Source organism: Prionailurus bengalensis, chromosome B2, assembly GCF_016509475.1.
Source record: "Prionailurus bengalensis isolate Pbe53 chromosome B2, Fcat_Pben_1.1_paternal_pri, whole genome shotgun sequence".
NCBI classification, from domain to species: domain Eukaryota; kingdom Metazoa; phylum Chordata; class Mammalia; order Carnivora; family Felidae; genus Prionailurus; species Prionailurus bengalensis.
The window spans coordinates 98,746,970-98,770,719 of record NC_057349.1 but is presented as its reverse complement, the minus strand read 5'-3'; the positions used below and the strand labels follow the sequence as shown (position 1 = coordinate 98,770,719).

Sequence of the window (23,750 nt, the reverse complement as noted above, 5' to 3'; positions counted from 1 at the left end):
TGGGATGATTCTCAGCTCAGATGTTGGGACCCGGGAGTGTGTTAGGGTTAGCTGTGAGAGAGAAGAGGTATTGCAGTGCTGAGCGTGGTATAATCTGCAGCCTGCCACAGGTCGTGATTGGAGACCAATCAGAATTCCTGCATGGACCTTGAGAGTGTCACACATGTGAACGTGTGTCTAAGGGAGAGAAGAAAAGATCTCAGACAACTAAAACCAAATATAAAGTCTAAGCCCTGGAAAACATAGATTGTATAGAACAAGAGTGTACAGATATACAGACCATTACCCTCCAAATGTTTACTAAATTTGGGGCATAACTTCTGAGTTTGATAAGCCAAAGTAGAAAGAGGAAATGTGACCATTTATATAAAATTCACATTGTCCATGAAAAGACAAGCCACTCCTCAGGAAGAAACAAAATGAGAGGAATTAGAATTAAAATTTTAAATAAGAGAAATATCTTACATGGGTCTCAATATAAAAGATCGTTAACATAGAGAATGAAGCCCTTCACCGTTTTTATGTTTTAAGTGTGATAGTGGGTATCCAAGGAAGTTTTCTATGACTAGAATGTCATCAGAGGCCCAATGTGAGACAGAGCTCAGTACAACACACATTTCTCTGATGGTTTGTCCTTATTTGGGCATAAATCTTGGAATTTCTAGAGCAGAAATTCTTAGCCTGGGATCTATGAAACCTTAAGCATCTATGAAATAATAACATTTAATTATATTAATAATACATAAATTATAATAATATGAAATTATTTTATTGTGTATGTCTGCTTTTCTGAAGCAAAAGCCAATGGCTTTCCTCCTATTCTCAAGGGGTCTGTATTACAAAAAAAAAAAAAAAAAGATGGCAAAGGGCCAGTGATCTACTATAGCAGTGGTTCGCAGAGTACGGTCCCAGAGCCAACTGCACCAGCAGCCCTCAGAAGTTTGTTAGAAAAACATATTCTCAGAAACCACCCCAAAATGAGTCAAGAACTCTAGGGAGTGGCATTCAGCTATCTGTGTTGCAAAGCCCTGTACATGAGTCTGATGCCCATTGAAGTTTGAAGACCACTGCTCTGAGGCATGTCCTTCAGACTCACCCTTATGGTAGTCAGTTTCTGCAAGTGAAAATAGGAGACAGCTGAAGGCAGTCATCTCTGTCAAGGGCCCACAGTATGGTTATTCTGGGTTGCTGAGTAAGGAAGGGCAAATACACATTATAAAGATGATCTGAGTGGATTGAAACCTTTCTTGTGAAAAATTAGGAAGCCTGTAGAAGTCTGGCCTCAATAAATACCCATCCCATCTCCACATGGAGATGGCCTAAAGAAATCAGAAAATGAACAAGGAAGGTTCTAAAGTTTCCTGCTTCCTTTGTTTCTTAAAGTGTGGTGCATGCACTGTTAGCATCGGAATCACTGAAGATGCTTGTTAAAATTACTAATGTTGTTCCTTAGTGCCCCGACTACGATTTATGCCAAAGAATTTCTGGGCAAAGGCAGCACAGTAGTACAGGGTACATATACAGAAGAGATCAGTGGGATCCTGAAGTCATTGAAAATCGCAGGAAAAAGAGGAAAGAAGCCCAAAAAGAAGGAAAAGGAGAAGAGGAAGGGGAAGAGGAAGAAGAGCAAGAAGAAGAAGAGGTAACATCCCAATACCATATACTACACTTTTAAATTTGCTACAATTAAACAATAGCAAGGATAGAGAAAATTACATTTCCTTTAAATTTTCGTTAAGTCTGGAGGAAATAGAAAAAATATTTCATGTTTTTAAGAACTACTAGATCATAATCTAGAGGCCGTCAAGTTCAACCTTCTTGTCAATATGGAAGTCCTTCCACATCCTGACAGCTAATCAGCTTCATGTCATAGCAACAGAGACTGATTTGTCACCTACTGTGTGTCAAGCACTATGCAAGCTAGAATGAGAAGTCAGAGCAATAAAAAACAAAGGGTAATATGAGGAGCAAGTAGCCCAGGCATAATCCAGTTTATGAAATTAACATAATCCCAATTCCAATGTCTAGCAAAGAGCACATGAAACAAAAATCAAAAGCCCAATTCACGTATACATGTTATTATAATAATCCTAAAGTCAGCATAATGCAATGGGGCATCAAAAGAATTTTCTACCATGACTTAATGAGGGAAAATTTGATGTGAAGAAATCTGTTAACAGGTGATGGGCTGGATTTGGTCCACCGGGGCATGTGGGCCACAGTTTGCCAATCCCTGCTGTACTGAAATATACCTGTGATCTCTGTTATAAATTAATTTATAATTTTTAAAGACCTTCATATATTTTTGTAATTGCTACAATTTACAATTTATTATAAATGTATTATAAATAAATAGTATTTCTACTAGGGCAAAGTCAGATATTAACTTATAGATGGATACATTGCAAATCATTTGTCCAGTAAAAAAGATAACCCTCAAAGGTTACAATTTTATTGACTCATAAGATATTAAGCGTACATTCATATGCAACTTTGCAGTCTTATTTCAGTGATAAGATATACCTCAGCTTTGTCATCCTGTTGGTTTCCTCACTAGTGGGTTAAATGAATCTTTGACATTGTTCTTTAGTCGTAGATCTTAAATGTTCTCGTCACAAGAAAAACGTTGTAACTGTGTATGGTGATGAATGTTAACCAGACTTATTATGGTGGTCACTTCTCAATATATACAAATATTGAATCATTATGCTGTACACCTGAAGTGAATCTAATATTCTATGTCAATTATACCTCAATTTTTATTTTTTTAATTTAATCTTTATTTATTTTTGAGAGAGAAAAACAGCACAAGTGGGGGAGGGGTAGAGAGAGAGAGAGGGAGACACAGACTCTTAAACAGGCTCTGAGCCGTCAGCAAGAGCCCGATGTGGGGCTTGAACTTACAAACTGCAAGATCATGACCTGAGCCGAAGTCAGACGCTCAACTGAATGAGCCACCCAGGCGCCCCATATCTCAATTTTTAAAACCATTTCAAAAGCTAAAAGAATCTTCCCTGTGCAAATAAGGCACTAGGCCATAGCCAACATCTATTCTATATTTTCTTTTTAAAAAAGAAAACCTCATAGCAAATGGGAATAAAAGTGGGTCATTTTAGTATGAATAAAGCACACCATCTTAAATCAAAGATAGTGAGATAGAGGAGTCACAGCCCACTTAGTTACAGGGGTCGCAGTTATGTCAGTTTGTGATGTCGGTCAGGAACATAATCAGGAAGAGTGAGGACTGGGGTAGGCTAGGACTACACTATTCAATATAGTAGCCACTAGTCCTATGTGGCTATTTAACTTCAAATTAATTTAAATGATATAAAATTTAAAATTTAGTTTCTCTTAGTAACACTAGCCATATTTCAAGTGCTCATGACCAAATATGGCTGTGTCTTCCAAATTGGACAGCACAGGTACACAACATTTCCATTATTGCAGGAAGTTCCACTGGACAGCTAGAGGGTTCATGCCCTTCTTCAGAGGACAGTTGCCTCTCAGCTCCAGCCCAGACAACTATTGTCAGGTGGGAATGCCAACCTATTCTTTTTTTTTTTTTTTTCAACGTTTATTTATTTTTGGGACAGAGAGAGACAGAGCATGAACGGGGGAGGGGCAGAGAGAGAGGGAGACACAGAATTGGAAACAGGCTCCAGGCTCTGAGCCATCAGCCCAGAGCCCGACACGGGGCTCGAACTCACGGACCGCGAGATCGTGACCTGGCTGAAGTCGGACGCTTAACCGACTGCGCCACCCAGGCGCCCCAATGCCAACCTATTCTTACCAGGTGGTGTGGTTTCTCCAGAGAATCCGAAATCAGCATTTAAAAATAAAAGTAGTTGGCAACTAATCCAAAATTTCAAAAACACAATGTAGGCCAATGCTGTGGGATATAATCAAATTAACGTCCTCAGACTGAACTCAGTCCCAGGGGCCTGGTTTGCTACGATGTCTGCCTAGAAGCACAGCCATGTTCAGAAGTCAAACATGCAAACATGCTGCCCCCCTTGGGTTGATGGCCAATATCGGCATGAAAGCGTTCACCCTTATATATACATAAATATAAACAATGTGCCTTAACTGCTGTAATAGCTTTGTATATGTTCTCTTGGCTTCCACTTTCCTTGACCCTCCGCATCCATTCCATTCTTTGCAAAAGCCAGAGCCTTGTTTTAAAAATATGACCCTTGGGGAGCCTGGGTGGCTCAGTCAGTTGGGCATCCAACTTTGGCTCAGGTCATGATCTCACAGTTTGTGAGTTGGAGCCCCACGTCGGGCTCTGTGCTGACAGCTCAGAGCCTGGAGCCTGCTTTGGATTCTGTGTCTCCCTCTCTCTCTGCTCCTCTGCCTCTCACACTCACTTTCTCTCTCAAAAATAAATAAACATAAAAAAAATAAAAATAAAAAAATAAAAATATGACCCTTAGTGACTTTCTATTACCTGTAGAGGAAAATTCAAACACCCTCGCATGGCTTACAAGGCCATGGACCTGGCCCCCTGATCTTATCCCTCCCTGGCTGTCTCTCCCTGCGTGTTCATTGTATTCCAGCTATTCCATTGGCCTTCCAGTAGTCGTCACCTATTCTGGACTCAACCTCACCTCCAGCCTTTGCACTTACTGTTTCCTCTTCCCTCTACCTACCACGCTCTCTTCCAGACCTTTGTGTGCCTGCACCTTCTCCTTGCCCAGGTCCCACTCCATGGATAACATCCTCAGAGACCATCCAGGAAGAGACCATATATCCCAGCACTGTGATGGAAATGTAGTCCCACCATATGTAACTTTAAATGTGCTAGTAGACACTTTTTTTAAAAAGCAAAAAGATACAGGTGAAAATAATTTCAATGATATATTTTATTTAATCTAATATATCCAAAATATTATGTAAACATAATCAACATAAAGATTCTGAGAGAGACATCTCTTTTTCATGCTAAGTTTTTGAAATGTGGTGCATTCCAATTCACATTTGCCGCATTTCACGTGCTCAGTAGGTCTGTATGGCTAGCAGCTATTGTGCTGGACAGCACAGGCCTACCTCTTTCCTCTGCTTTATCTTCCTCACAGCACTTACCGCTTTCTGTAATTATGTTCTTTGTTTACTTGCTTATTATGTGTCCGCCCAAAGTAAGCTCTATGCAGCAAGGACTATATCCCCTGTGCTTGTAACAGTGCTTGGCATACAGTAGGTGCCTAATAAGCTGTGTCCTAACTGGACACACAAGTGTGCCTGTCTAGCCCTCTGCTAGAGAGAAAAGAAAAATAGCATCTTTTGAAAAAGTCAGTGTATATTAAGCCATTTTGAAATGTGTAATCTTTGGTCCAGTAATTCTACTTTTAGGAACTCTTCTAAGGAAGAATATTAACAATATAAAGATTTATCTACAAAACTATTTGGTGAAATGTTATTTATACTTATGAAAAACTTGAAATATTCTTGTTCAACTATAGAATAATGATCAAATAATCATGTATTTAGGGATATTAATCTATTATTCGACCATTAAAACAGTATGTAAGACATTACAAAAAGGTTATAAAGTGGCTTCTTTGATAGATAACATGATTCAAATAGTATAAAATGCAGATGTATGTGCATTTGTAAAAACTAGAATTAGAAATTAGATAACAAATTATAAATAGTAGGATAAATATGATCTTTAACACCAATGAGGCCTTGGGCTGAGAACTTTAATGTGTATGATTCCCTCTGCCTTCAAATGTCACTTCTTCAGAGAACCCTTTCATGACCACCTGATATAAAATAGCACTTTTACCCATCACTCTCCGTCTCCTCCACCCTGCATTTTTCCCCCTAGTCCTTATCACCACCCAACACATTTTGTATTTACTTGTCTACTTGTTTGTGCTCTGTCTTCCCCAGCTGGAATGTGCGCTCTGTGAGCCCCAGGCTCTTAGCTGATTTTGTTCACTGTCTTATCTCAAGCTCCTAGAACAGTGCCTGACACTCATCAATGAGTGAATTGATGAATGAATGAATGAATGAATGAACGAACTGGAAGCTCAGTAAATCTGATTTCTTCATTCTCTCTAAAAATCAGATATTCTTGGGGCGCCTGGGTGGCGCAGTCGGTTAAGCATCCGACTTCAGCCAGGTCACGATCTCGCGGTCCGTGAGTTAGAGCCCCGCGTCGGGCTCTGGGCTGACGGCTCAGAGCCTGGAGCCTGTTTCCGATTCTGTGTCTCCCTCTCTCTCTGCCCCTACCCCATTCATGCTCTGTCTCTCTCTGTCCCAAAAATAAATAAACGTTGAAAAAAAAAATCAGATATTCTTCCCTTACTCTTCCCTACTTCTTGAGGAGCAAATAAATAAATAAATAAATAAGTATCCAAGTTAATTTAAAGTTTTATTCCATCTGATAAAGACCCCTTACGGTATTCAGTGTCTCTTAAATAAAAATCCTCAGTCTCCCTTCTACCTGCTTCTCTCACCCCAAAATGGCTTGTAAGTGTAAGGAGGGAGGGATGACATGGCTTGTGGATTAAGTAATCATTAACATAAAGATGTTAAAAATCTCATCTTTTTCATTTAGGCATTTATTGCAGAAATGCAGATGGTGGCTGAAATTCTTCAACACGTAGTCCAGAGACCTGAGGATTATTTGGAAAATATTGAGAACGTTGTTAAACTTTACAAGGAACTAATTCTTCATTCTTTAGAAGTAAGAACAAGATATATTGATGAAAATGGGAATATTGATATTTGTGTTCTATCACTGATGAAATAGCTTTCACATTTTTTCATCCCCCTGTATTATCTATCTGATTCTTCACCACTTAGTTTGATAGAATGCTATTAGAATTAAGCTTGCATTCCAAAGGCTGTTTCACAAGACAATATTATTTTACTCTTAATAAGCAGCAGTATTGTTGAAAAGTGATATATGAACCACATTTTTCAAAAGTCACTACAGGAATTTATTTATGGTCAGAAGTTGGAAAACCCATGTTAAGAGACTATTTTATAAAGACATTTTCAATCTATAATTTATGGATTTATCAAAACAGCTGTACATTTTAAAAGAAACTGTTCGTTTATTTAAATTGCAATCTAAAAAATTATCCCCAGATTGGTTTCTATGGTTATCTCATTCAAAGCTGATTACATATAAACATGATTAAGGCCATTACATATTAGAATAAGACAGTTTTAATTAAAATAATTAGCATTTTAAAAATGTGATTACTAAAGTTACAATTTGTGAAAAGCATATTTGATTATGGTCTAAAGTCCAGGATAGATTCTGCCAAATTTGTGTTGGAGATATTCAACAAACATCAGATTTGGGTATTTGGCCACACACCATGCTGAGCAACAGGGTACAAAGACAAATAAAAAAATAGGACTCACATTGCCTCTTCCCATCTGATAGAGAAACTAAAAGAATCTATTTCATGCTTTTTTATGAAGTTTATATGTGTTTAAAGGCAAATGAGTGGATCGTTTTCATTTTCATTGTCCACCCCAAAAGAGGAGCCAAATTTAATTGTTTTCTTATGTATGACTTATTCCTCCCTACCTCCTTTTCTATCCCTGGCCTTTAAATTTTGCTTCTTAAGAGTAATTTGCATGTCTATCTATCATGTTCTTTCTTCCTTCAACAGAAATATCCTGCAGACTCCTTAAGTGGCTGGCATTGGGTGTGAAATAAAGCATAATTAAAATCAGATTCAGAAAATTAGAAAACTACATTCATGGGCATGAGATAGTCTTTTTAAGGATAAGGACCAGGTCTTCCATCCTGGAAGCCAAAACTAGACTTTAAGCCAACATGACACTTGCTGAATAGTAAAATAATTGCCTTTTATGGTAATTCCAGTGTCCCGGTGTGTGTAGAGGAAAGTGGGGAAAGCCATAAAAGGTAGGAGCCTGCAATTCTAGTCTCCTCTGACCTGGCTCAGGTGTCAATTCACTTTGGAGGCCAAGATCACCAAAATTCAGTGCTCCTCCAAAAGACATGAGGAAAGCAAGTGGGAGCATCATTTTCTGGTTTATATCTTGCTTCACCAAGGCCAAGTCCTCATTCTTGCCTGTCTTTGAATCCCAACCTGACTCCTGGTCTGATGTGGTACATGCATCTTTAGTCTTATACTTTGGCTTAGTAAGTCCACTCTTAATAATCCTGCTTAAGAAAAGAATCTGAAATCCAGAAAAGCATTATGTACTTCCTTGTTCAGAACATGGCTATTTTTTTTTTATTTTTTTTTTAACATTTATTTATTTTTGAGACAGAGAGAGACAGAGCATGAACGGGGGAGGCTCAGAGAGAGGGAGACACAGAATCCGAAACAGGCTCCAGGCTCTGAGCTGTCAGCACAGAGCCTGACGCGGGGCTCGAACCCACGGACCGTGAGATCATGACCTGAGCCGAAGTCGGCGCTTAACCGACTGAGCCACCCAGGCGCCCCAAGAACATGGCTATTTATGTTTAAATAAATAATATTGGCATAATGTGCTGTCTAAAAGAAAAAGAAGGGCTTAGAACCCAACCTCACATAATATTGTGAAAAACAAAATGCCTGCACAATTAAGGAGATGATTTGTTCAGATTATTGCAATAAGGAGAACATTCATTAATGAGAACCTTCTCATCAAGGAAAAGAAAGGGAGACCTGGGGTTTTATGGATGAAGGCAGGTAAGCAAAGGGGATATCCTCGAGTCTTAGGAAATGATGGAGAAGGATGACGACAGATCTTATCTGAGTCCTTGAGGAAGGATAGAGATGGGTCCTACCTCTCAATCATCCCTACTTCCTGGAAATGCAGGGCTCAAAGAGAGTTCATCATTGCCAATGTACAAACATAAAATCCGGCAGATTTTAGATTTTAATATTAAAAACAAAAAATAATGGAAGAAAATTGAGAAGAACATTAATATAATCTTGAGATAGAGAAAATCTAATTTAAGCAAGAGATCCAGAAACAATGAAAACAGATATATTTTATTATAAAAATATTTTATTTTATAGAAGATTCCATAAGCAAAGTTAAGAGATGAATCTTTTTTACCTTTAAAGGTAAAATATTTGAGGGGCGCCTGAGTAGCTCAGTAGGTTGAGCATCCTACTTCGGCTCAGGTCATGATCTCGCAGTGAGTTCAAGCCCTGCGTCGGGCTTTGTGCTAACAGCTCAGAGCCTGGAGCCTGCTTTGGATTCTGTGCCTCCCTCTCTCTCTGCCCCTCCCATGTTCGTGCTGTGTCTCTGTCTCTCAATAATAAATAAACATTAAAAAAAATTTTTTTTAAATAAAGGTAAAATATTTGTAATCGATATGGGTTAAAGACTTCCCATGAATGTTAGAGAAAAGAAACAATCTAATAGAAAAATGCCCAGATGTTATGGTTAGACAGTGTTCAGAGATGGATATCTGAATACTGACCTCACCCATAGCCAGGGGAATAAAAAGTAGAACAAACCAATGTCATTTACAATTATCAGTTTGGCAGAAATTATTTTATGTATATATGCAGAGAGATAGACGCCCCCAAACATTTTCTATTTGGAAGGACTCTAAAACTTTGGTGGAAAGAAAAACTGGAAAAAAAAAACAGAAAGAAAATAAAATTCATGGTAAGAAGATTGGTTTAGGCTTTTGCAAGAGAGCACTTAAAATAATACACGTTATATCATGCATAAAGCAAACAATTTAGCTTTAAAGATTTATTCATAGTATACTAAGATTCTGATCTTATATTCAGTTTTGCCAGGGATCTGGCTTATAAGGGATCTTTTCTATTTTTCTCAGGAAGTAATGGCTGAACACAATTCCCAGTATCTCATTGAGCTCGATGGAAATAAGCCCCCAGAGGAGCTCTTCATGGTAAGTGCGATGTTTAGTAAGAATATCCCACAGTTTGGAAAATCAAAAAGTTACTGACTGGATTGTACTTATCTTCATAAATATCAAAAATATATTTACATTTTAGTCTGTTTGAAAAATTCCTTTTGACACTTAAAAATTTGATGTTATATCTATTCATCTATCCATATTTAAATCAAAAGTACATTTGAATTTAAAATCTCTGTGTGACGGGGCGCCTGGGTGGCTCAGTCAGTTGGGCGTCCGACTTCGGTTCAGGTCAGGATCTCGCAGTCTGTGAGTTCGAGCCCCGCATCGGGCTCTGGGCTGACAGCTAGAGCCTGGAGCCTGTTTCGAATTCTGTGTCTCCCTCTCTCTCTGACCCTCCCCTGCTCATGCTGTGTCTCTCTCTGTCTCAAAAATAAATAAATGTTAAAAAAAATTTTTTTTAATCTCTGTGTGACAAAAAGTGTCTCAAATAACTGCCAATAAGCACATGATAAGATGCTTAACAGGAGCCATTAGGGAAATGCAAACCAAAACCATAATGAGATACCACTTCACATCACTAAAATGACTAACATTTAAAAAAAAAACAACAAAGTAGTAAGTGTTGGTGACGATGTGGAAAAGTTGGAACCTTCATATATTGCTGGTGGGATTGGAAAATGGTGTGGCCACTTTGGAAAATAGTTTGGTAGTTCCTCAATAAGCTAACCATGGAATTACCACATGACTCAGCAATCAGCCCCTTGGTATCTATAGCCAAAATAGTTGAAAACAGGTGTTCAAACAAAAACTTGTCCATGAAGGTTCATAGCAGCACTAATCACAATAGCCAAAATGTTGAAACAAGCCAAATGTCCACATATTGATGAATGGACAAATAAAATGTGGTGTACCTATACAGTGGAATATTATTTGGCAATAAAACAGAATGGAGTTTTGATACATGCTACCACATGGATGAATCTTGAACACCTACTCGGTAAAATAAAAGTTACAAAAGGTCCTGTATGATTCCTTTTATATAAAATATCCAAAATAGGCTGATCGATCAAAATAGAAAATAGATCAGCAGTTGCTTGGGGTGAGGGTTGCCACAATGGGAGATCTCGGGATGAATGTGAAGTGATTACTAATGGATAAAGCATTTCTTTTTGGGGTGATTAAAATGTTCTAGGATTAATTGTGGTGATGAGTGCACAAATCTAAATATACTAAAAACCATTTAATTTTAGCCATGCTATAATTTAAATGGATAAATGATACTTATGTGGAATGTATCTCAATGAAGCTTTTTTTTAAAATAAAGAATATACTCCACACTGTATAGTCCATTCTACTTCACTGAACATTCTACACTCTCTCATCTGTAGAGCTGGAGAATCCCTGACCTCGCTCCTTCTGCACTCTTCTGTCTGCCCTACTAAGTGCTGTTACTATCCCAGACCTTTCCCCTGAATTCCATGCCTATATAATCAGCTGCTACTCGGTGTATCCAATTGGCTGTCTAGTAGTTATCTCAGATTTAACAAGAATCCCCAGATCCACCATCACCACCACCTGCCCCAGATACACTCCTGTCACAGGTTTCCCCTCTCAGTAAGCATCTAATCCACTCTGCTCTTCTAATCAATCTGCTCTTCTCTTTTTTTTCCACATCCCACACCCAAGCAGGCTTTCCCTTCAAAACATATCCAGAATTTGGGTTTTACAAACCAGGACACTTTTCTCAAGGTAGAGGGCAGAAGCTCCAATAGGCCTTGGTTGAAACTTCCTAAGCCTGTTAAGGCTTCAATTGTCATTGGCACCCTGGTCTACCTGCCTATTCCATTGGCCAAAACAAGTTACACGGAGAAGCTCAATATCAGTGGGATAGGGAAGTGTATTCTACCCACGGTGAACTAGGGAATTAAAAAGGGAAGGGAGAGAAGGGTAAATTATGAACAAATAACACAATCCACCACAGATTACCATTGACCATCAGGACTTTGTCAGTCCACCATCTCTCATCTCAGAGTCTATGTTTCATGTTGTTCTGCATAATGTCCCTGTTAGTTTCTAATTCTGCTGTAGCAAATTAGGTGGCTTAAAGTGACAAAAATTTTATTTTCTTATAGTTCTAGAGGTTAGAAATAAAAAAAATCAAGGTGTTGGCCAGGCCTTGCTCCCTCCAAAGCCTCTAGGGGATGATCCAACATTGTCTTTTCCAGCTTCTGGTGGTCCCAGGCATCTCTTGGATCATGGCAGCCAACTCTAAGATCTGCTTCCATCTTGACATGGCTGTATTCCCTCTTCCTCAAGAGTTCCCACAGAACTAGATCTCTAAGGACATGAATATTTGGGGACCAGAGGGCAAACTGTTATGTATTGAATTGTGTACCCCCAAAAGATATGTTGAGGTCCTAACTTCCAATACCTGTGAATGTAACCTTATTTGGAAACAGGATCTTTTCAGATGTAATCAAGTCCAGGTGAGTTCATACTGAGTTAGAGTGGGTCATAACCCAATATGCTGGTATCCTTGTAAGAGAAGAGACTCGACACACAGGCAGAAGATAGCTATGTGACATCAAAGGCAGAGATTGGAGGAACACCAAACATTGCCAGCAAACCACCAGAAGGTGGAGGCAAGGAAGTATTCTACTCATAAGCTCATCACTGTTACAGAGTATTTGAGATGTTCAAATGCCAATGTATTTAAATATTTGTTCTTTAACAAATTTAGACAGTTATGGACCGACTTAAATATCTGAACCTAAAAAGAGCAGCTGTTTTAACTAAACTTCAGAGTGCAGAAGAAGAAATTAATGACATAATGGACAATGTAAGTTATTTTTAACTGTTTGAAAGTCTATCTTTTCACAATATGTTGTGGCCTTAATTTAATGTATTCTTTCAAGGTATAAAAGGAATTTCAGGATACCTTTCACAAGAATGGGTTTGATTTTTAGGAAGAAGCTGTAATAATTAACACAAATTCTAGTAATCACTAAACACAACAAAACTCTTGAGGGGGTTCTGGGTGGTTCAGTCGGTTAAGTGTCCGACTTCAGCTCAGGTCGCATGATCTCACAGTTCCTGGGTTTGAGACCTGCATTGGGTTCTGTGCTGACAGCTCAGAGCCTGGAGCCTGCTTCGGATTCTGTGTCTCCCTCTCTCTCTGCCCCTCCCCCACTCACACTCTGTCTCTCTCTGTCTCTCAAAAATGAATTAATGTTAAAATATTTTTTAAAATAAATAAATAAATAAATAAAATAAACACAAAAGTCTTGAAACAAAGACAATAAAATCAAAACAACCACAAGAATAATGAGAAAGAAACTCAAGTTCATTTTAAAAATCTTGCAACACCAAAGAAAGCAGAGACATCATAAAAGCCCTCAGCTCTATAAACACTCATTTATTCCTTCAAATCATTGAACCCTTTTTTCAAACCCTTTTTCAAAACACAACTGTGTTCCTGACACTGTTGTATTATGGATGTGACAGTGGTTGAGAGAAGAGCGTGGTCTGCCATTCAAACACCCTTTCCTGGAGAGAATGCTCAGCGTCTGCTTTTCAAATACTTTTCCCAAGTTTGGACAGGAAGTAGAGATGATAAGGAAAGAGTGACCACCTCCTGGCTTAACTAGATACGTTTCAGTCCCTGGTTCGTTGTCTGTAGACTCCATCGAGAAGGGTGGTAGCCTAATGTGGCCCACTGATTAGGTTTTCCGTCTCATGCAACTCCTCTAAGCAACGACAGTCTCCTTAACAGTTAGCTACTTCTTTCAACCTTCAGTTTCCAACATTCATGCAGCATCCCCCACAGTGTGCATGCCTCTTTACTCTCTGATGCTACAGAGGTCCAGGTGAGACCCCATTCTCACCTGTCCTCCACAGTCAACTCTGGAGCCAACAGATACGTGTGAGATCTACATCTGAAGGTTGGAGAGAGCGTACCTGGATCCTTTTCTCCCCGGCAGTTGCTCACCATGCTCTCTCTCCCCGGCTCTTTCGTCCCCTGCTAAGGTAGCATGAGGACAGTGAACCCCTCAGCAATCTGCAGTCTGTGGAGAAGTGGACCTAACTTCTCTGGAGGGCACCAACAGAGGAATACTGAGGGGGACTTTTTATTTTAAAAACAAAAGAGCTAAATAAATGCAAAAAAAGAAAAAAAAAGCAACCTGTATATAACATGTTACTATTTAAAAACGTAGTTAAACTAAGAATCTGGTGCATTTTTAAACCTTTTCAGTAAGAATTTTTTCAAATCAGGTAATACAAGAAGATCATAAAAAACATTCTATCTACATTATAGTCTTTCTACTTTATAGCACAAAATGCTCGATAAAATTTAAACCAGGGTCATAATAGAAATGACAACTATTTGTCTTATTACATTTTGGACAAGTACAGAATGTTTGCAATTAAGAAAAAAGCCAAAATTTTCTTAATAAATTCTTTCTTAAATAGCAAAGCACTACCAACTAAAAAATTAAATACTTCATACTGTTAATTTTAGCAAAATGATGCCCACATTTTTAGTGCGGTATTTGTGATTAACAGGATGAGCTGTTCCGTACTCTTGCATCTTATAAACTTATCGCACCAAGGTATAGATGGCAGAGAAGCAGATGGGGACGTACATGTCCTGTGACTTTAAAAGAAGGTAACATTTATCCAGGACTACCAGACTTTTCCGTGAGGTAAGTAAGATTTTCACAACTTAAATTTAAAACTTGTCCGTACCTCTTTTCAGTTGTTTACGATTATGGCATATTTTAAGTTTTCTAGGTAAAATGTACTGTCTTTCATCAGAAGAAGCATTAAAAAAATTTTTATTGAACCCACGTCCCTATCTTCTTCCGCCTATGCCGGCACCACCATTTAAAGTATTCATATTTGGACCTCAGTCTTCAGGGAAAACAACACTTAGCAATTTGCTTGCAGAAAATTACAAAGGAAAGGTAAGTACTCATTCAGCTAGCTAGCTATCTACCTACCTATACTTGACTCTAATTTGTAGGACTTTCGGATTCACAAGATTTATATTTAGTGTTCTTTATTTCACACCGTCAATTGGGTAATTGTTTCACTGGGTTTGGTGTGGGGAAAGCCTCCCCCTTGCTGCTTATTGCAGTTTCCGAGTCCACAGCCTTTCCCTGCTTCCCCAAAGCCCCCAGATTTGACTGCTATGTCACGTGGACTGTGCCACCCATTACCTGTTTTGGTTTCATTCATCTCCTGTTTCCTGGGTCACAGTCCTAGCTCACCATCCCTCTCTCCATACAGTCACTCCTGCCGTCATCCTTAGTATCTGCCAAGATGACCCTCTGTGGTGACAGACACCCTGGCCTGTCCATTCCTTGGCCTCTCTCCCCAGAGATCTTGTTCTCCACCCTCAGTAAAGTGAAGAGAAATTATGTGTAGTTTAGACCAGAGTGATAGCAGTAGAGGTGGTAAGGTGTAGGCAGATGGAGGGTATAATTTGAAGGCAGAACCCAAGGATTCGGTGAGGGGTTAGAATGGACAGCAGTTCTGCGAAGGCCAGTGTGCTGGAGTAGAGAACACAAGGGGGAAGGCAGAAGATGATGAGGGCCGAAGATGTAGTCAGACAGAACACTGCAGCCCTGAGAAGAAGGAGTTTGGATTTATTTCAAGTGCTATTCCTTTGAACCCAGGGGTGACATTTTCTATTTGCTTTAACTTTTTAACTCTAACATATGACAAACAAACAGAAAAGTGAAGCTCAGTGAATTATCACCAAAAAAAAAACACCCATATAACCACCACCCAGGACAAATATGGAGTTGCCAGCACCCTGAAAACCCCCTCATGCCTCTTCCCAATGTTGATCCTCTTATTCCTTCCACAAAGGTAAGTTCTGCCCCGAACTTGATGGTATTCACTCCTATTCTTTTCTCTTATGGTTTTACCTTGGAAGTGTACATCCAATGCCATAGATTAGTTTGCATGTTTTTTTTTTTAACTTTCTAGACTTAGACAATTTATGTTCTTTGTGCCTGGCTTTTTTCACTTAACATTATGATTATGATATTTATGCGTGTTGTTTATACATGTTACTGCATATAGCCTCGATCTATGTATTTTTTATTGCATTATATTGATTGTATTATATTATAAGTTATTTATCCACTTGAGTGTTGATAAAATTTGGATTGATTACAGTTTGAGTGTTATGAATAATATTGCTATAAACATTCTTGTACATGTCTTATGGTGCACACATGGTATCTTTATATGTTTTGGAGATATATCTAGTAGTAAGATTCCTGGGACATTGAGTATGCAACTTGTGTAGAGAACGCCAAACTTTTCCAAATGAATTCTATCCATTTACAACTTGATCAGCAGTGTGTGAGAATTCTGTTATTCCACATTCCTTCCAACTTTCGTTATGGTCAGTCTTTTTAATTTAAGCCATTCTAATAGGTGTATCTCCCTGTGGTTTTAATTTGCATTTCCCTGAAATGAATGAGGTTAGACATTTTTTCTTTGTTTATTGGCCATTCAAATATTCTCTTTTTGAAATGTTTGCTCAAGCCTATTGGGCATTTGAAAAAAAATTTTTTTTACATATTATTGGTAGGAGTTCCTTAAATTGTCTATATGCAATTTCTTTTTAGATAATAAGCATTATGAATATTTTCTACCACTCTGTGGTTTATCATTACCACATATGGTTTGTTTACAAACCACAAACATTATATTAAAGTATGTGTCAGACAAAGGAATTATAAGTTTAAAATATAAAGAGCTCTTACAAACCAAAGTGCAGATGAAGCCCTAATGGAAAAAAGTAGCAAACAAACAATTCCCAAAATAATAGATACAACAGCATAGCCATTAATCATGAGAAAATGGTTATCACCTCCCTGATAACCAGAGAGATGCCAAAAAACCCCAGAGATCTGTCAATCTCACTGTTGGAGTTGAAAGATCACTGTTAATACCCAATATTGATGTGTGGCTAGGATGTGGAGAAGTACATTTTCATATAATGCTTGTAAGAGCATAACCATTAGGGATGGCAATTAGAAATATGTAAGAGCCTAAAGTCCTTTGCATATCCTTTGAACTGCCAATCCTATTTTATAAATTTTTGGTAAAGAAACTGATCAAAGATAGATACATAACTGTGTTCATCATAGCCTAGTTACTATTATAATAGTAAAAACATGTATACCTAAATATATATTACTAGCATTTTAGTTAAATAAGGCATAATATGTTTATTTAATATCTAATACCATGCATCCATTAAAAATGACAGTGAAGATGTATATTTATTGGCCTGGAATAAAGTAATATAAGCATATTGAAGGAAAAGTAAAATGGAATCTAGAAGTGTGGAAGTATTATTTAAACTTAAGAGGCATAGGGGCGCCTGGGTGGCGCAGTTGGTTAAGCGTCCGACTTCAGCCAGGTCACGATCTCGCAGTCTGTGAGTTCGAGCCCCGCGTCGGGCTCTGGGCTGATGGCTCAGAGCCTGGAGCCTGTTTCTGATTCTGTGTCTCCCTCTCTCTCTGCCCCTCCCCCGTTCATGCTCTGTCTCTCTCTGTCCCAAAAATAAATAAACGTTGAAAAAAAAATTAAAAAAAAATAATAAACTTAAGAGGCATATAGAAATATATTTCTAACATCCCGATATGTAGAGTATATTATCTACTCTACAATTGTCTTATATTCAGAATATATAGAGAATTATTACCCGGTTTTTTAAATGGCCAAAAGTTGAACATATGATTAAAAATAGAAGGCGAGTGATTGACCAACAGCACCCAAAAAAGAAGGTCAAAATGAATTGTGATCAGGGAAATGTGAATTTAAACTACAATGAGATACTTCTTCACACCTGCTACAATGGCTAAAATTTAAAAGATTCACAAAACCAAGTGTTGGTGAAGATGTGGAGTAACTGTAATTTGTATACATTTGCTGGTAGGAAAGTAAAGTAGTTCAACCACTTTGGAAATGGTTTAATGGCTTATTGTAAAATCAAATACACATTTGGGGCGCCTGGATGGCTCAGTCAGTTGAGTGTCCGACTTTGGCTCAGGTCATGATCTTACGGTTCGTGAGTTCGAGCCCCGTGTCAGGCTCTGTGCTGACAGCTCGGAGCCTGGAGCCTGCTTCGGATTCTGTGTCTCCCTCTCTCTCTGCCCCTCCCTCGCTTGCACTCGGTCTCTCTCTATCTCTCTCAAAAATAAATAAACATTAAAAAAATTTTTTTTCAATCATATACACATTTACAATATGACCCAGTAATTCCACTTCTAGGTATTTGTCTAAGAGAAATAAAAACATATGACCACAAAAAGACTTCCTCACAAATGTTCATTGCTAGTTTATTTATATAACAGCCCCAAACAGGAAAAACCCAAGTGTCCATCAATAGATGAATGAATAAAAAAAAAAAAAAAAACCTGCGGCATATTCATTCAGTGATACTGCTTAACTATAAAAAGGAACTGATTACTGATGTATGCAATGACACTGATGAATCTCAAAAACAGTGTATAAAGGAGAAAAGGTTAGAAAGATTACATACTAAATGGCTCTATTTATATGAAACTCTAGAAAAGGCAAAACTAATATATAGTGACAGAAAACAGAAAGTAGTGTCCAGGACCCAGGAACTAACTATAAAGAAGCATAAGGGAACTTTCTGGAGTGATATAAATGTTCCATATATTGATTATAGTTGTTATGTGTATATATTTGTCAAAGCTCATTAGACTGTATACTTAAAATGGATGCCTTTTATTGTATGTAAGTTATCCATGAAAAATTGACTTAAAAATACGTAACTTGAATATATATTACATGATACATATATAAATACATCATACTACATGGAAAGTATGACTGAATTTCTATGAAAGCATGTACTCAAAAACATTGAATTCCGAAAATAACATACTTCAAGCAGCATTAAGATGTTTGAGATAGGTAAGTATAGATCTAGAAATAGATACGAGTGAACAATGTGTTTAATATTCATGTGATTTGTGCTTTTGTTGCTTTTCTCAAATATCCTTTGCAGGTAATTGACTATGCCAAACTTGTTCAACCACGTTTTGATAAAGCCCTTCAGTCATTAATAAGCGATACTATCGCTGAGGCCACCGAAGCAGCGATTAAAGCTGTGAAAGAACAGCTTCTCAAAAAACTACAAGCTAAAAGACAAGGTGAACTATCTCTTTCAAATGCGTGTTCTAAGCTTAGGTCAGCAGTTCAGCCTGGCTGCCTGAGGGCTAGGACCTGGTTTGCTCGCCTCGATCCCCTAGCATGTTGTATGGTGCAGCCTCTTAATAATGGGTTGAAGACACGAATATACATAAACCTGATTCATGAACAGAGAAAAGATTTCAGTCCTAAGCTTCTAAGGAAAGGAATCAGAAAGAGCTTCCAAATTTGGATTTACTATTATGGATTTGCTGGCTGGGCAGAGACTGAGTAGAATTTATATACCTTCATTTTACACCAATTGTGACAACACTCCGCCTGATTCTTGTGGAGTTTACATTGTTGTTGTTGCTGCTGCTGCTACTTTAGTATGTAGGTGTGTATGTCAGCCCCCATGGTAATTAAGTTTTTCTGGGGCACCTGGGTGGCTCAGTCAGTTGAGCATCTGACTTCTGATTTGGGCTTAGGTCATGATCTCACAGTTCTGAGATTAAACCCCACATCGGGTTCCATGCTGACAGTGTGGAGCCTGCTTGGGATCCTCTCTCTCCCTCTCTCTCTGCCACTCCCCCGCTCATGTGCGTGTACGTGCCCTCTCACTCTCTCAAAAGAAATAAATAAACTTTTTTAAAAATTATTTTTTTCTATTTGGGGAATTTTAATCTCAAATTCAAAACAGTTACAAAGAGGCACCTGGGTGGCTCGGTCAGTTTACCATTGGACTCTTGATATTGGCTCAGGTCATGATCTCACAGTTTATGGGATCAAGCCTATGTTGGGCTCTGTGCTGACAGCATGGAGCCTGCTTGGGATTCTCTCTCCCCCTCTCTCTGTCCCTCTCTTGCTTGTGTGCGCTCTCTTCTATTTCTTAAAATAAATGAATAAATATGAAAAAAAAATTTTAAAACAGTGAAACTGGAAGAAGCCTTAGTGATCAATTAACACAGTTCTGTAACTCTCCAGATGAGGAAAACTTTTTACATTGGAAAGCTTCTGTCATTTTCTATGCTTGAAATTATTTAAATAGCAAGGAAATTATCTTTTCCTACATGGCACTGTTAAACTTTTGCTAGGAAAAAAAACAGGTTATTTGCCTAACGAATCTGCCTCTTTCCTTTCTCATTAGCCTACAAATAAGTAAAAGAGTCCAACACGGTGCCCAGGGGATTGCAAAAACAACAGCAAAAAGACCAGTATTTAAATTACCTGCCATCCAAAAGATCATCCAGATGATTCAGAATGAATTTAAATTTTAGTATGTTATCTTCAAAGAAAAACCAAAAGTTTTTAAAATATTCATGGACAACTCACAAACTAAAGCTTGAGAAATATTGACCAAGATGGCATGTTATTCAACTTATTTAAGGCTTGACAAAATGAATTCATTAACTCACTCAACTTGAGTACCCACTGTGTATTAGACATGATTTAGGCACTGGGCCACAGCAGTTAACAAGACACAGAAACTCCTGTCTTTGTGATTGTTACATTGTAATGAAATACAGAGGAGGAAAAAAGAAACAAGTGAACAAATGGAAAAAATATAACACAGTAGTAGGTCAGGCGGTAATGAGGCAGGGGTGCTGGAGTGTTAGGATGAGCAGGGAAGAGAGGACATTTAAATGAAACCTGGATCAGGAGAGCAACTAGTTGGGCTTCAGTTAAGAAGAGTAGTGATCAGTAACGTTTCTTGGAGTCTGTAGTGATTCCTTTCATATCAAATTATGGCATGAAATCATAGATTTTAGGTCTTGCCACAAATTGCTTTCTTCCACTGGAATTTAGAAACAGAGGCCATCTCTTATATACTGCAAACTTAAAAATCTCTTCCTTTCCTTTTTCAAATTCAGTAATTATTCTAAATCTGACAGTAGGGTTCTTAAAATCATTTTAATTGGAATTTTCTTGCTAGTTCCACTAATTTCCAGTTTTGCTAATTTCACTCCCAATATACTTTTTTCTTTCATTGTTGTTTTTTTTTCAATATATGAAGTTTATTGTCAAATTGGTTTCCATACAACACCCAGTGCTCATCCAAAAGGTGTCCTCCTCAATACCCATCACCCACCCTCCCTCCCCTCCCTCCCACCCCCCATCAACCCTCAGTTTGTTCTCAGTTTTTAACAGTCTCTTATGCTTTTGCTCTCTCCCACTCTAACCTCCTTTTTTTTTTCCTTCCCCTCCCCCATGGGTTTCTGTTAAGTTTCTCAGGATCCACATAAGAGTGAAAACATATGGTATCTGTCTTTCTCTGTATGGCTTATTTCACTAGCATAACACTCTCCAGTTCCATCCATGTTGCTACAAAGGGCCATATTTCATTCTTTCTCATTGCCACGTAGTATTCCATTGTGTATATAAACCACAATTTCTTTATCCATTCATCAGTTGATGGACATTTAGGCTCTTTCCATAATTTGGCTATTGTTGAGAGTGCTGCTATAAACATTGGGGTACAAGTGCCCCTATGCATCAGTACTCCTGTATCCCTTGAGTAAATTCCTAGCAGTGCTATTGCTGGGTCATAAGGTAAGTCTATTTTTAATTTTTTGAGGAACCTCCACACTGTTTTCCAGAGTGGCTGCACCAATTTGCCTTCCCACCAACAGTGCAAGAGGGTTCCTGTTTCTCCACATCCTCTCCAGCATCTATAGTCTCCTGATTTGTTCATTTTGGCCACTCTGACTGGTGTGAGGTGATATCTGAGTGTGGTTTTGATTTGTATTTCCCTGATGAGGAGTGACATTTGGTATCTTTTTATGTGTCTATTCATGTTTTCTGCCCATTTCTTCACTGGGTTATTTGTTTTTCGGGTGTGGAATTTGGTGAGCTCTTTATAGATATTGGATATTAGCCCTTTGTCCAATATGCCATTTGCAAATATCTTTTCCCATTCCGTTGGTTGCCTTTTAGTTTTGTTGGTTGTTTCCTTTGCAGTGCAGAAGCTTTTTATCTTGATGAGATCCCAATAGTTCATTTTTGCTTTTAATTCCCTTGCCTTTGGGGATGTGTCAAGTAAGAAATTGCTACAGCTGAGGTCAGAGAGGTCTTTTCCTGCTTTCTCTTCTGGGGTTTTGATGGTTTCCTGTCTCACATTCAGGTCCTTTATCCATTTTGAGTTTATTTTTGTGAATGGTGTGAGAAAGTGGTCTAGTTTCAATCTTCTGCATGTTGCTGTCCAGTTCTCCCAGCACCATTTGTTAAAGAGACTGTCTTTTTTCCCAAAATACTTTTAAGAAAAATTTGTCAGTGGAGAATTGAGGGTTTCTTTTAACATAGAAAATTCTATAATAACACAGGGAATGACAGCCAACATGGATTAGGCTTCCTGTGTGCCAAGCATTTTCTAAGTGTTTGCTTCTATTATCTCATTTAATCCTTACAACAGTGCTTTCAGTTTGATAATCCTCATTTTGGCCAATAGAAATTGAAACAGAGATCAAATGATTTGCCAAAGCCACACTGTCTGAATCAGAACTCACACACAAGTCTGTCTGTCTTTAAAAAGCGGAGGATTTAATCACTATACCTGTCTCCCTACCCCACGACTATATTTGCTAACACAGTCCATTGCTATCTTTCAACAGAGTCAACTTTAAGAGAACTTGAAAGGAAGGAGTATGACAAGTTCCCAACTGATGTGGATAAGAGCTTAGAAGAGATGCAGTCTTCATTTGATGAAGATGGTAATAAATATATTGCTGATGTTCTTAGCCATATCTTTCCCACTATAAACAGATTAGCTGATAAAGCATATTATTCTTTCCTGCAGTGTTCACTCGTGAATACCAAAGAGAAAGCTCTTTAGAAAACAGTGAAGACAAAAAGAATTCAGAAAATATCCTCGGTGATCAAGCCTCTAAAACTGGTAAAGATGGTAACAAAATGAATGTGACTCATGCCATGCTTATGGATCTTATTTCCATTTATTTCATATTTTATCATGTTTGTATTGAAGCTTAAAATTATCCCCCAAATTGGACACTTATAGTGACGTAGTTGGAATCACTAGTTTAATGAGTATGAAGTTTTATAGACAGAGTCAGATTGCTTTGCACAAAAGTTATTCCAAATAATGTTCCCACAGTAATATACAAAATATGTGCTATTGTTTTCTTGATATATTCTCTTTTAAATATAATTTCAATTTTCATTTGACTATTTCTGAAATATAATTTTTAATATTTGTTAACCATTTATACTTCCTCTTTTCTGAGTTGACCATTTTGGTCTTGTGCTAATTTTTCCAAATTGTTATATCAATTATATGGTTTCTACAATAACTTGCTATATTAGTAACTTATTTTTTATATTTTTTTCCACATTGGGTGGTTTGTCTTTTAAATCATTTTGCTGTTTTTAAAGTAGAGGGATTTTTCATATTTTTGTAGTCAAATCATTACTTTCACTTTGTTTGTTTCTTCCATTTACTTTCACACCTTACAAAGCCTTCCTCTCAAACAGAGATTTAATATATACTTATATGCTTTTTTTTCTATTGGTCCAACCTTTTGGTATTTAGTTTTAAAATGCATCTGTAGGGGTGCCTGGGTACCTTAGCCAGTTAAGCGTCTGACTTCAGCTCAGGTCATGATCTGACAGTTTGTGAGTTCAAGCTCTGCGACGGGCTCTGTGCTGACAGCTCAGAGCCTGGAGCCTGCTTCGGATTATGTGTCTCTGGCCCTGTCCTACTCACACTCTCTTTCTCTCAAAACAAACATAA

General features: G+C 38.0%; 1 protein-coding gene across 1 annotated transcript in view; it reads left to right on the top strand.

The window, feature by feature from the left end:
• The window catches only part of AK9 (adenylate kinase 9), a 135,391-nt gene that overhangs the window by 22,918 nt on the left and 88,723 nt on the right, over positions 1-23,750 (top strand). The window contains 9 exon segments of the mRNA XM_043592094.1: positions 1,454-1,642; positions 6,563-6,691; positions 9,776-9,850; positions 12,561-12,659; positions 14,384-14,523; positions 14,604-14,784; positions 18,885-19,029; positions 22,615-22,713; positions 22,800-22,904. Coding sequence (XP_043448029.1) covers positions 1,454-1,642; positions 6,563-6,691; positions 9,776-9,850; positions 12,561-12,659; positions 14,384-14,523; positions 14,604-14,784; positions 18,885-19,029; positions 22,615-22,713; positions 22,800-22,904 — 1,162 coding nt within the window.